General features: G+C 37.2%; 1 protein-coding gene across 1 annotated transcript in view; it reads left to right on the top strand.

Moving 5' to 3' along the window:
* The window catches only part of IQCK (IQ motif containing K), a 32,101-nt gene extending 19,104 nt beyond the window's left edge, over positions 1-12,997 (top strand). Inside the window, exons 7-9 of the mRNA XM_054843592.1 lie at positions 1,573-1,657; positions 7,510-7,621; positions 12,749-12,997. Of these exons, the coding sequence (XP_054699567.1) occupies positions 1,573-1,657; positions 7,510-7,621; positions 12,749-12,831 (280 nt within the window). The 3' untranslated portion in view covers positions 12,832-12,997. The remainder of the gene's footprint in view (positions 1-1,572; positions 1,658-7,509; positions 7,622-12,748) is intronic.
* Positions 12,998-13,904: the final 907 nt, after the last annotated feature.

Raw genomic sequence — 13,904 nt, 5'->3', positions numbered from 1 at the left:
ATGCTAATTAATGTTCACAGAGCTAAAACTGTTTAGCTTAATGGAGAGACTTCTTTTTATTTTTGTCTTATTTCTACCCTTCCAGACTGAGGTTTTCTTTCACATTAAAATAAATGTAGGCCAAAACCCAGCTGACGTGACGATGAGCCCAATTTAGCTGAGTACACAGACTAAACCGGTGTAGTCAGTGTAGCATTAGATAATAGTTAAGATTGTGCTCCCAGTCGAAATGCTCCTTCAGTGAAGACAAGCCCTAGAGAAAGACGTCAGAGAGCATAGGACGCTCACCAGGGCAGAGACTAATAGGAATGGAATTAGGTGAAAAGAAAATGTCCTGCTAGCTTGAGCTGGAATATACTGTAAAAAAATTTCCAAAAGAAATGGCAGAATTAATGTTTTAGCCAGAAAATACAAGACTGCATAAATAGCTTGTTAATTGCTGGTCTTTGCAGTATATGTGTCTTTGTAGCGTAAATACTATAAATAATGTTCCTGCATGGGTTGCATGGGTCTGTAGAGGATTGCTGCATCCAAGTTCATCACGTTGTGGTCTTCCCAGTCAAGGCTGTGTTCAGTCTGCTCCTAGCAGCCGTCCTAACGCTGTGCCACGTCTACCGCTTGTCACTGGTATTTTCATGAGTTGCGCCATTACTGCCCTGTAGCTCATTAGCTTCAAATTACATTTATTATAAAAGAAACTATATAAATGCATTTTGTCTTGTGCTTTCCAATGGATGCTTTCTGATCGTGTGTGAGAAATAAATCAACGTAGAAAGTGGCTTTTGGGAAGCAAGATTTGATACAGTGATTTGAGTTTTTGTTAGTGATGGCTGAATTGTAATTATAATTGTAATTATAGTTTAGAGTGTTTCCCATTAAAATTCGTAGCAACAGAATCACAAACATGCTTTCGAATTACGGGATATTGTGGCTGAAAATTGTTGACTTCACACATGTATTACTTTCTTTTATCACCAAACAATGTGTATACACTATCAAAAGTAAAAGTTCAGCATTTTAAGAACTTGTTTAGACATTTCTCAACATGGATCCATGTTTATGCAGATATGACAATCATTACTTTTTTCACCAAATTTTAATTTTAAGTGAAATCATAATGTAAACTGATGTACTATAATATATTTATGTTCTGCGTATTTACTAATTGTTAGAAACATTTACGTCATAGGTCTGTTCGTCGTTGCATGCCCGCTAAAACCTCCTCTGCTTAAAAATGGCACACCTACTTTTCTCGCCCCCCTTCCACTGCCACCTCAAACCTTACCATAATAGTAGGAATTTGAAATCCATGTAGAAGAATAGGAAAGGTTACTGGGCCTGATGTGCCATTTGCATATTATTGGTTTAAAGAAGAAATTATTGTAGTGCACATAACACAGAATATATTTTTACAGGAGATACTCTTTGCACATTTTCTCTTTGGAGCAATAAGAAATAGTATCTTTCAAGCTCCTGAACAACCTTTTTCATTTTTAAAAAATATACTGTTAGGGAAGAAAGTATTTCACATTTATAGGCTGTCTGTTTACAGAACATTATTTTTTTTTTAAGTCCTAGGCCACCAATTCCTCTATCTCTCCTTCTATCAGAAGAAGAAGCAAGCGTAGTAATTCAGTCCTTCTGGAGAGGTTATCGGGTAAGAGTAATCTATAATTATTTTGCTTGATGTTGAAAACCATAGGACTGTGAAGGCCCCAGGGAAAATCCTTACATAAATTTTAAGTAGGGAATACTATAAATAGCTGCTCAGCCCCCCATGGTTCATTGGCTTTGGATGTTGCTCTGCCTTATGCCTAGTGACTACAATTTTTTTCACAGGCATTTACACTGATGTAACCTCACTGCTTTCCTCAACAACAGAAAATCCGCAGAAATTAGAGTTTCAAAAGTACAATTAACACTGAACATATTTTTTTTTCTGTTGATCTTTGGCTAGTTGCTAAAGGATGAAGTGTTACTTTGCTTCATGTAGGGATGTGTGAGTGAGTGTGGAGATGCACGAGGAGGATTGCTGAGGTCTGTTAAGTAATAAAAGCATACAGAAACAAAGGACAAAGAATTGAGAGCAAGAATGAGACCGGAGATGTAGGAGAGGCATGAAGGCTGTTATTCAAGGAAAGGGGAAACAAAACGGCAAGCAGATGCTGCATGCCATGCTAGTAATGCAACACTAACGCAATCCCCAGTTTAAGGGGGAAAATCAGGGTACATAAAATAAATACAAAGAAAATTGGCTGATACTATTATTTTGGAGGGTAACAGCCATGCTAACCCTGGGATACAAAATAAATTATTTTGAAAAACCTGAACAGATTCTGTCAAATATTTCTTTGAAAGGCTCTAACACCTTCATGCCTTGGAAAGAAATGGACTTGAAATTCAGGTGACTTTGGTGATAAGGAAATGTCTTTATCAAAATTTAAACTTGTAAATCACCTCCAGATATAGCAGTCATTTCTTTGTGATGGACAGTGAAACATCTCTGTATGTCAGGTGTTCTTTAAATAACAGTCAGTATAAAACACTCTGTTCAGTTCTTCTTTACTGCTTTTAACAAGCATGAATATATATATGAGTGCCTACTATAATGTGCCGTGCAGCCAGAGGTGATGAAATACCTCAAAATGATCTTCTTGACTGATAGAGTTTTGTGATGCTTTCTGGTTGTTCATTTTCCTTTATTTTTCTTCTTTTAAGCAGAGATGGCACTGACACTAACATTAATTAGCACTGACAGTATCACTGCAGGCATCCTTACAGCAGAGTATTGCAAAGGCCACCGATATCCAATAACAGTTCTGTTTGCTGAACAGTGCAAGGTTGCTCAGATACCTTGTGCTTCTACCAAAGCTCCTGAAGGGCACTATCCTTCCTCGCTCTATGTATTAACTTTAACATTTTCACAGTAGTATTTATCATTGCAAAGCACTTCCCAGAAATGAGAAACTGTAGCTATAAAAAGTAGGAGACATCAAAAATAATTCAGATTATAAAGTTAGCTGTTACATGTTTTAGCTTATTAGAGCTGAAAGATCTTGGGGTTTTAAAAATTAAATTTAAATTAAAATCAGAATATAAAATAAAAATCATTACTAACAAGTTACTACATAGGGGCATGTGTTACACTTGGGCTTGTAAATTAAGAGAACACTAAGCTTAAATGGGATTTCATCTCATTAATGATAATATATATTATGAGAATTTACCAAAGAATACAGGTGATTTGCTTTCAAAATAAATCAGCTGACTTTGATTTATTGTGGTAATAACTGAACACTTACAAATAATGTCCTTTTGCATTCTAAGGATATTACTGTGTCAGTATTTTCAGCTCTTTTCTGATGTTCTTCATTAAACCTTGTTTTATAATTCACAGAATTTGGAACTTTTAAACACTATTATTGAAATAAAAATTTACACATCGTGATAACATTGCAGAATTAAACACAAGCACATGTACATATTTTACATGGCACTGTAATAAAGGATCAGCGTACTTCATCATTGATCTTCTCAAGATACACTTGAAAGGACATAAAATCCCATGCCATAGGTACGTGCTGGAAAGGTGGATGGAGAAGGATTCTGGTCTCACTGATGGATTTCAGAGAAAGTAAAAGTCTTAGAAATCTGGGCAGGATAGTTTTGTCTTTAACAACACTATCCCAAATGTGAACCTTCCAAGTTTGTTATTCTTAATCAATATCGTGTAAAGTGTGAGAAACCACAGCATGTTATTTTTCTCAGACACATCTTCTATGGACTCAGACCATTTTTGAGCTATTTCGTTAAACGCTGCTGCCTAGATCAATATGGTTATCTCGTTATATAGCTGACCGAGCATTGCATCTTATTGTGATACTTGTTTCTGCCAGATCTAGCTGTCTGTCAAAAACGCGTGACACTCAGCGACAGTGGATCAGGCAGTAAAGATTTTTCTATGTAAAGGAGGGAAAAAAAAGCGCTATAGGAACAGAATATTGAGAACTTTTTGTTAATAAGACACGATCAGAGCAATGCATTCATCCTTATCTGAAGCAAATTTCAGAAAAATATTTGTTTTGGTAGTAATAATTAATGGCTGCATCAAGATAGTCCTTGCTACAATCTTTCATACAAAGACATTGATGAGTACTCTGAACATTATTTCAAGTTTAATCAAGAATTAAATTCAGAACAAACAGCAGTGGAAGCTACGACTGCTGAGTAAGAGGATTGGAAAGGAAGATGTCATCAACTGATGAGTAAGAGGATCAGAAAGGAAGATGTCATCTTGAGGGGTCTTTTTGAGGGCAAGGACATCTCGAGACAGCTGTCATCAGAATTCTTTCTCTTCACTTCTCACCGTCCTCTTTTATTGAGGTTCCATTCATTTGTCATGGGCCAAGGCAGTATTCAGTATCTGATGAAAACCCTTGATTGCTAGATATCAATTTTCCAGGCACTTTTCCAGTAAAAGATGATATATTCCTTCACCCCTCTACTGCAGAATCTGTGCTTAGTGCCGTTTGGTTTACAGGGTCTTTTTAACCTTTGCGGTTTGCACAACTATTACAGACTGAAGGGATTTATCATTAATATAATTTCCTCTAATGTCTCTGGTCGAAGCTTTAGTGTTATCCTCGCGCTGTTTTGCAACATGTTCTAACCTAGCATTGAAAGCAGTTTATTTTGACTAAATCTTGTAATATCATGGAGTTTAAATTGGAAAGCATTCTGTAAATATTCAGTGCTATTTTATACATAAATATTATTTGAGCAAAAGTTAAATCAGAATTGAAGCAGGTTTATCTTTATATTTTACAAAGTGGTGTTGTGCTTTTGCTATCACAATTTATATTCCTTTCCAGCAAGTTGTGGCTACTAGCAAAGACTCAAACCCAGAAGGTCACGCAAATATTCGCTGTTATTTACAGCAAGTGTAGATTCAACCTAACTGATCTGGGTAAGAGCGAACTCTCCCTTCGAAGTTCGGACCCTTCAGTGCTTCATGCATTGCTGGTCTGCAGGAGAGACTCATCAGTTGTTTGGACAGGACTCTTGACCCTTTGATTATTTGCCTGGAGATTTTGCTGCTGAGTCATGGCTTTTTAACCGTGGTAGAATTGCACTCTACAAAATAAACTACTTTCTGAGAAATTATCACAACTCTGCTAAATTCTAATCTATTTAGCATATTTGGAACGTATTGATAGTATTTTGTTAAGTTTTATTTGGTGGCGTGTCTGTGCTCCTTTTTCTTTTCTTTCACCTTTCTGAAAAATCACTTTGTTGTGGGAGCTTATGTTCACTGCTTGGATTTCATGTTGGACTTTGGAGTATTTGGGTCTTTCTGACTATGCCTTTATCTCCGAACCCTGTATTTTGCTATGTATTTCACTATACTTTCCCTGTTTTAGTTACCTAGGGAGAGTATACAGAATCTACTATAGTTGCCTTTTATCTTTTAACTGTTAAGAATTACTGTCTTCATTTTCAGTACACAGAGGTGACTGTGGCCCTGTCACAGGCCAAAATACAGGTCTTGCAGAGCTGCAGTTGTAAATGGACATTGCAGTTTTTCAAAAATGTTATTTTCAGACATAGAGGTAGTCATTTCTCTATCTTCCTGACTCTTTTCTGTTACTGTCATTTCTATGTCCTATAAGCATTTCCTTAACCCGTTCCTGTGCAGATAAACTGCCTCCACGTAACAGGGAATTACACGTTTTATAAAACAGTGCATGGCAGCATAAAATGAAAAAATGTCTCTTGCAAGCGTAAATAAATTATTCTGTGTTTGGGATTATGTTTTATTTTTTAAAATAGTATTTGATGGATTTAATAGAAAATAGTTTTGATTTTTTTGTATAGCTGAAAAGATCACTAGTAACAGTAACTTTACCTTGTAAGAACTTCTTATAACTTTTATAGAAGATAGTACAGAATTATATTAGTATAATGGGATATTATTAGAGGCCTAAGAAGTATCTGATGTCAAGTCACTGAGTAAAAGTCTTGCCTGTCTTTATTGATCATGTAACCTTGTATTGTATTTCTGCTCTGCCAGTGCACTATCTGAAATACAGCAAGTTATCTTCTCCTAAGTGGGTTGAAAAGTGCTGTGGGAGTTCAGCTACAGTCTATGATGTTCTTAGCTGCACCACAAAGGAGAAATTCTGGGCGGAAAGAATACTTTTGATAAATAATTTATATTGTTTTCTTTATTAATTTTTTTAACTAGTGGAAAACTTAAGTCCTTCTCTTTTGCTCTGTATATATCTCAGCAAAGTGGGAGAAAACCAGAGTGTAATGGAGTAGAGCAATAGAGTTCAAATCACAGAGCAAACTCATTACCATATCATGTAAGAATGAAATAAATATAAGAAATTTTCTAGAAAATTATTTAGTCGGCTTCCTGAAAGCAAAAATGTGCCAGGAGAAACCAAGCTTATTGCTGCTTGTTTCTACTGTGTTATTCAACTTCAGCCTCAATTACTAGGGCATTAAGTCCTAAACCATGACAACATTCTATATAGGTAACATTTAGAAAAACCAGAAACTGCATTTTTAATTATTCTATTATAAGCTGAATATGACTCTAAGAGAATAATCATTAGCAATGACTAAGCTAATGCTAGCATGTCCCCTTCCCACTACTGTCAGAAGGACGGTACCTACTCTGGATTTTTGCTCTAGCGCCGCGGTAGACAACTGGCAACACACTGCTAATTAATCAAATCCTGCTTAGAACAAGTTTAAGTAGCAGAGTGGTAAAAGCTGCTGCTGCAAACCTAGCCCTTTCTTGTATTAGTAGGATCCAAACCAGTACAAAAGCAGTAACAGAAGAATTCAACTTAAATCTTAAATGGAGTCAAGGCCTGTGACTGTTGTCATTTTATGTGGAAGCAGAATTACGCCCTTCATGGGGGTGATTGACTGACAAAGAATAGATACCATGTAATACCTTCCAATTACTTTAGATAACAGATTAATGGCTCTCCTGTTTGTGAGCATGGTAGGGCTGGGATTGGCAGTAAGCCTCTTTGCAGCTGATAGCAGGTGTGAATCAGTTTGCTGGAATAAATTTCCTGCTGTATGACCCTTCGTGCTCCTCATCTGCTCTATTATGTTGGTCAGTGGGTTGGGTTTACGGTGTTGGGCTTTTCTAGAGGCAATAATACGCTCAGCATGATGCTTTAAATTTTAATTAACTCAAAGAATAAGCGTCTCACTGCAATCACGTTCTCAGGAGTCCTTGGTAATCAAAACGATCCCCTAACTGGCATATTTATGTTTTCAGTGGGGTTTGTCAATTATGTGGGCTTTATTTCCATATAAATCAAAAACTGTAAACCTCTGGGATTGTGTTTTTATATCAGGCCCAGCAAAAAGGGTGGATGTCACCTCTTTCCCCAGCCACAGCCCCATGAAAACAAATTGTATCATCATCATGGGTAACATGAACATACATAATTTTAGTTGCATTTTCTGTTTTCCCTTTCCCAGGTCCGCTGTGATAGCGAAATACAAGAGCTACGTCAGTGGCAAAAGCAGTTGAGAGAGGAGAAAAACATTATTAAGAGAGTGAAAGAATTCTGGACTGAGCAGGAAGCCAAAGGTAAGTGAATTAAATTGTGTGGTTTAATTTTAATTTTTTTTTACATTGTGTTGAATTTTTATACTTTGAGTTGTATTGAAAATAAGGCACACAGTAGGACACTCATCCTGAGTGAGAAGAGAACGTCTGGCGGAAATGCCTGGCTGTTTCTTTACAAGCACTACTTACTCTAAGTTCGTTGCCTGTATAGCTGAAAGCGGCAATGAAAAATACCGTGCAGGGCCAAAACTCAGTCATTTCAGAGGACTATGACAATGTGCTGGCACAGTATTTCTTAGGGCAGGATCCGACCTCTACCAGCTACACAACATGTAAATACTGATTTTTGGTTGTAGTACAATTTTTCTGAACTGTGAGATTTCTGTCTGGTAAATGTTCCACTGGCATTTCCCTGTAGTTATTTATAGGAGAAGTTAGCCTGAACAGTTCTAAAAAAAGAAACCAAACCCAAACAACCCAATATAATTGCCAAAGGAAATGAGGCCAGATGATTGCTTTAAGAAGCGACACTGTAATATGTTTCCTTTCTGCCCTGATCGTGGACCAGGCTTCACTGACAGGGCCGAAGTTACCATTCACTTACTCAGGCACAGTGGTGTAACTAGGACTATTTGCCCAGCCTCTCTGTCTACTAATGCAGGAGGATTCAGTAGCTCCTCAACCAGTCCACATTTTATCAGCCTCTCTGGGCTGGACTCAAACGTGATACATGTGGGGATGTGAACTACACACCAGTCGATGGAGGTGAGGTCGTTCAGTATGTTGTTCATGCTTACCTGTGCTAGACAAAGCTCTTCCACAGAGGGAGGTCTGTCTACAGTTCTGCTTTCCCTGGGACGAGGGACGGTAACTGCAGCAGCAGCTACTGGATAGTTCCGTGGTTTGTACGTTTGCAAGTGCAAGGAAAAGCATTTTCCTGTTGGGGGTACTTTTCCTGCCCAAACTGCCATTCTTTGTGATCTCCAGGGAAAATGTGTGACCTGGATTGAAGCTCCTGCTGGCTAGCTTCACCTGCATCCTGCTATTTAACAGAATGTGTCCAGTCAAATCTGCTGCCATTGTAATATTGCAAGATTTATACTACGTGTATTACACCCTGAGTTCATTAGAGTTCATTAGAAAATATCCAGTGGAGAAATCTTCCAAATCTGATTGCAGAATTTGTTGGTGTTCTGCGTACACGTCAAACTGCTTGATGTTCTTCCAATGTCTGTTCCCCGTGTTAGGAGTTCTTCTTGTCATAAGAAGGAGTCTGCATTGATACCGGTACTGATACCAATACAAATAGCAATAGATTTCTTTGAATAGATATTTAGATACATTGAGATGCAGGCTTACAATTAGCAAAGACAGTAATGAACAACCACCTCGAAAGCGGTTCTGCATGTCTACACCAACAGCAGGACCACGGTGAAAGCTGTTCCTGCAGGTTGTATTTCTAGCTGTGAAGGCTTACGTGTGAATTCAGTCTGCAGAATTCTCAGGGTAGAATTTTTTAAATCGTAAAGTTAAGTATTTGCTGATATCAAAGCTGTCATAAAAGAGTAATTTTTTAAAAGATATTGTTTTCAAAACCTTCCTTTATGTATCGTGGCCTCCTCAGCTGCCTTGCCATCACGGTATTAGATATTGCAAGGTGTTACGAGCTGATAGGCTTTTCTGTGTCTGCACTGTGCTATGTGCAGGACCTTTTGATCACTGCTTCACTTAATTATTAAATGTTCAGAACAAGAAGAATTTTCTTCAGGGCAGTATACGGTATAGTACAAATACCCAAACTGGAAGACTATCACTATTTTCTTGTGTGATAGAAGTTTGTTACAAGGTCTGCATAGATTTTTCCAAATATTTATTCATATTTATATTGCAGTTTTAATCCACAAAAGATCAGATTTTATTTACCAACCCATGCAATTGCCTAAGGGATATTTTATAGCTGAAAAGAATTAACACAGGAAAAAACAGTATTTATATGTGTGTGTGTATAGATATGTGGTGTTCATATGCAGTAAGTGAAGTAGAATTCTTGGCTTTAGAAGATTAAAAAAAGTAGTAACTAGTTACAGTGTACAAATATGATGAAAAATAAAATCCATGAGACATAAGTTGTCTTCCACCAGACTTGACTGATATGTAAAGAAGACTTTGGCAGAGCAACCAAGGTTTTCTTCAAGTCTTTGTAGGATTTCATAGCCTATTTACTATGGTTTATTAAGAGTTTACTTTGGAAAAAAAAAATGTAGGCATCTTTTTTTTTTTTAAAGAAGACATAAATAGATCTGCTTTTGAAGATCTGAAAATAGTGGATTCAAATTTGCTATGATAAAATTAATCTCATTATAAATTTAAAAAAAAAAAGCCAAATTCTTCTCTCTGTAATACATGTTTAATTCTGTCAGTGTTAATTGTTGAAAAATTACATTCCTGAAGGTGATGATAGAAGCTGACCTAGCCAGCTTGCTAATTCATTTTAAATTATTGCAGTTTAGGGTTTGTGTTTTGGAGACTCTGTTTTCAATTTGTTAGCATTTACATCATCTCATCAAGGCATGCTTTTTCACATGTTCCATTGCCCACCATACCAGTAAGAGTTACATGAAACCATTTTCAAAATGTTGCAACTAAGAAAAGCAGGGCTAAGGGTGGAGCAGACTGTCATCTGGCAGTTGAACTGATTCAAAAAAACTTCCTGTCTCTGAAGAAATGTAATCTTTCCATAAACTATATTTATGTTGTTTTGGAGAGTAATGTAGTGATAAGATTTCCTTTGTCGTCTTTGCCAATTGTTTCAAAAGGAAAAACAAATTTCCTTTTAATCACTCTCATAGAGCTTTCAAGTAATCAAATCAATTATTTCAGGACTCTGGGACGCACAGCTGTTTCACCACTTCAAAGGAAGCTGTAAAATTGCCCCTTTTCAATTTTTGTCTTTAACCAGTGCAAGTTCGTATTGCTTATATCACATTAGCTTTCAATATTATCACATTGTTTCTGTAATTCCTTAACTGAGCTCTGCTAAGTTAATTTAAGAGTTTCCATACATAAAATAGCCGTGGGGCCCAGACAGATGGCTATTTGGAAACAGCTGTACTAGTTTGAGGAGTTACTGTCCAGGGGTTTTCATTATCAATCTCAGCTGTGATGCCATAATTAATTTTGTTAGTGCTCCAGCTGCTCTTATTTCTGCTATTGTTATTATTCTGCTGTTTATTAAGGTCGTTAAACCCTATTTCATTGTAAAGTCAGTAAGGTTCATTTAAACTGCTTTTACCAGCGATTCTATCTAACCCAACTGACTTTGTGCTGAAGTGGACTGCGAGCGCTCATATAGTACTGAATAACATAACACAACTACTTCTTAACCTTGTCTTTCTACGCATTTGGTTTAACTGAATTAATTAATTCCGTTAATTCAATTAATCCCCTTTAGTTAAACCACCGAGCTCTTCTCATCAAGTAGACAAAGCATTTATTGTCGCTAAAAACTCAGATGTCACAAATAAAGCATTAAGATTCATAATCAAAAGAAAAGGAGGAAAACTGTTTTTAAATAGATAGGGCAATTTATGACAAAGTTAACTACGTTAAGAATAACAATGAAGGATCTCTTAAATTTGTGTATGACACTAACCCTGTTTATTAGATGCTGTAAACAGTGTTGAATCTAACTGTAGGGGATGAGTGGTGAGCTGCCAAATAGCTTTTAGAAAATGCTGACTGGAGCAGTAATGTGATTCTATTGACACTACTAGAAAGATCAGCATACCTTCCATGAAAATATCAGCCAAAGACTCGCTTAATGTGAGCTAGCAGTCAGATTCTGCTTTGTTGCAGCTTTCAGCGCAATGCTACGTATACCTTATTTCAAGGGTACGGTTTAGGCACACACGTATAATTTTATGAAAGCGTGTTTGTATAACCTTGACCGGTGTGATACTTAAAAATGGTGTTAAGAGGAAGTTAGAAATGTAAATGGATTGTAATCAACCAATTTCTTAACTTATTTTTCTGGTTTCAGAAAGAGTGTTAAAACATGGTCAGTATTATTGAAACAAATAGCGAAGTTTTAGTTTTCATTAGAACATAACCAGAATGAAACACTTCTGGATGTTTTTTTCAAGTAGGGACCAAAAATCTGATTTTTATGGGGAGCTAAGGTGATCCAGCAGCTTCTCCATTAAAAAGGCAGTCCTGTGCTTCCTTGGCCAAGGCTTCTGCCAGCCTTTTTTTTCCTTTTTTCCTTTTTTTCCTTTTTTTCCTTTTTTCCTTTTTTCCTTTTTTCCTTTTTTCCTTTTTTCCTTTTTTCCTTTTTTCCCTTTTTTTTCAGCCTTTACCTAAGATCATAAAGCTACAGCATTCTTAGCTGACGTTCTGTTCGCTGTACTGCTCCATGGCTGTAACATTACATTCCACACAATGATCTATATTTAAGGTGTGATAGTCCTTACTCTTAACGGTTTCTACTTTCAGACTGAAAATGTAGAGAGAAGCATAGCACTCAAGGCTCAGTTTAGTGGCTTCACAGCTGTAGACTTGTAGGGAGACAGAGAATTCTCCCCAGTTTAGCACAGCTGAGGGGATAAATTTGTTCCGGAATATTTTACAGAATTTTTAAAAAATATTACCTTGTACAAAAAGCATGGCTAATAAAACCCCAACCTCCAGAGATGTGAGTGAATAGCAGATGAGCTGGGGCTTCTTTTTTCTTTTTTTTTGAAGATGATGTCCTTTCTGATTTTATTATTCCAATTTGCTGAAATTACTTTGATGTAAATGTATTTCAATAGGTGATTTAATAACCTGCATGTTCCTTGAGATCATGTTTGGCAGGCTGTGACACTGTGGCACGCACATACCAAGACCTGCTTTTGGTTTCAGGAGGCTGTTGTTCTACCATGAGATCGTCTGGTCAGGAGAACTCCTTTTCCCCACGTGCATTTATCTAGGGCTGGCCGTATTGATTTTGTCAAAATCTGCTGCCTAAAACATCCATTTGAAACTGGACAGAATTTGCTGCTGGTATCCCACATAGCTCCAGTCACATTTTTGCTTTAATGTTTCCAAGAAGATGTAGGCTTTCGCTTTTTGGTTAATGACCTGGTTAATCTGATTTGTGCCTCCATGCAGTGGGCAAACCCCGTCCCGTCGTGATTCTGAGCAGTGCGTTCTGTAGATGCAGTACTGATGAAAAAGTATCTGTCCTACAATGAAAGGAATTTGAAACTATTTGACCTTTTTAATGAAAATACCTCAATCTCCATTCATCACGTACGTGAACAAAACGCTCTACTGACGCTGTCTGTTACGATGGTTATTTCTCTGCTGCTGTGCTGTTGGAAAGACAACTGGTTCTACATACACTGTCTAGTACTTCCAGCTATTTTATTTCCTAGGGCTTTCATTTCTTCTTACCTGCAAAAAAATTGTAAAATTTTATTTTTAAAAAGCATTGCGCTTAGGGAAAATAGTAAAATAAATAAATGTTCCTGATTTTATAGCAAAACCAATTGTCACCCTATTAGCTAGCAGTTCTTACAGATCGACCATAGCTTTGGCTTTGCAAGGTGCTTCTGTACCAGTGAGCGTACCCAGGGTGTGGAAAATCCAGTTAAACCAAACTGAGACCGAAAGTAATCTTCACAGGAGGGGGGGGTTGATTTCCAGATACAGGAGGGAATATTCCTTTACATTCCATGCGATCGTCAAGCTGTATTTCTTCTTTGCCAGTAGAAGTTATTATTAACCTATACCAAGAGATTTTAAAAACACTTCTTTCATAGAAAGAATCTTTTCCCTTGGGTTGCTTGCAACCACCAGCATGCCAAAGAACTCAAAATGTAGGTGTTCTCTCACTGGAAAATCCTTGAAAATATGAATGAGATTGCAGATGAAGGGGAGAGCAGGCTGCGTATTGTAGGAGTGCTGGAGCAGGAACAGATGCGTGCTGGCAAGAAGCAAGGAAACGCAGTCACTCACTCCTTACGCAGCTGTGAGATGTCTCCACCTGAATTATGAGGAAGGGTTTGAAAGCTAAATATGCTCACCAAGTGCAGTTGAACAGGGGAAGTCTAGTCGGCGTGCTTTTGAAGGATGGCTGTAATGTATCAAAGGAAATGATTGTATCCCATCAAAGCAGAATGAATTGAGGAAGGGAAAAATGTTAAATTCAGTACCCAGAAAAAAATGGCTACACCGTGAAACTTCTTGGAATTCATTCCGTAAACAAATAAACATATGAGCGTAGTCATGTGCTCTAATGGGTCCTTACTAATGGGGCCACGAA

The sequence above is a fragment of the Grus americana genome, chromosome 15 (genome assembly GCF_028858705.1).
Source record: "Grus americana isolate bGruAme1 chromosome 15, bGruAme1.mat, whole genome shotgun sequence".
NCBI classification, from domain to species: Eukaryota; Metazoa; Chordata; class Aves; order Gruiformes; family Gruidae; genus Grus; species Grus americana.
Note: the sequence above shows the minus strand (reverse complement) of the source record. Positions and strands in the feature narration are given on the sequence as shown.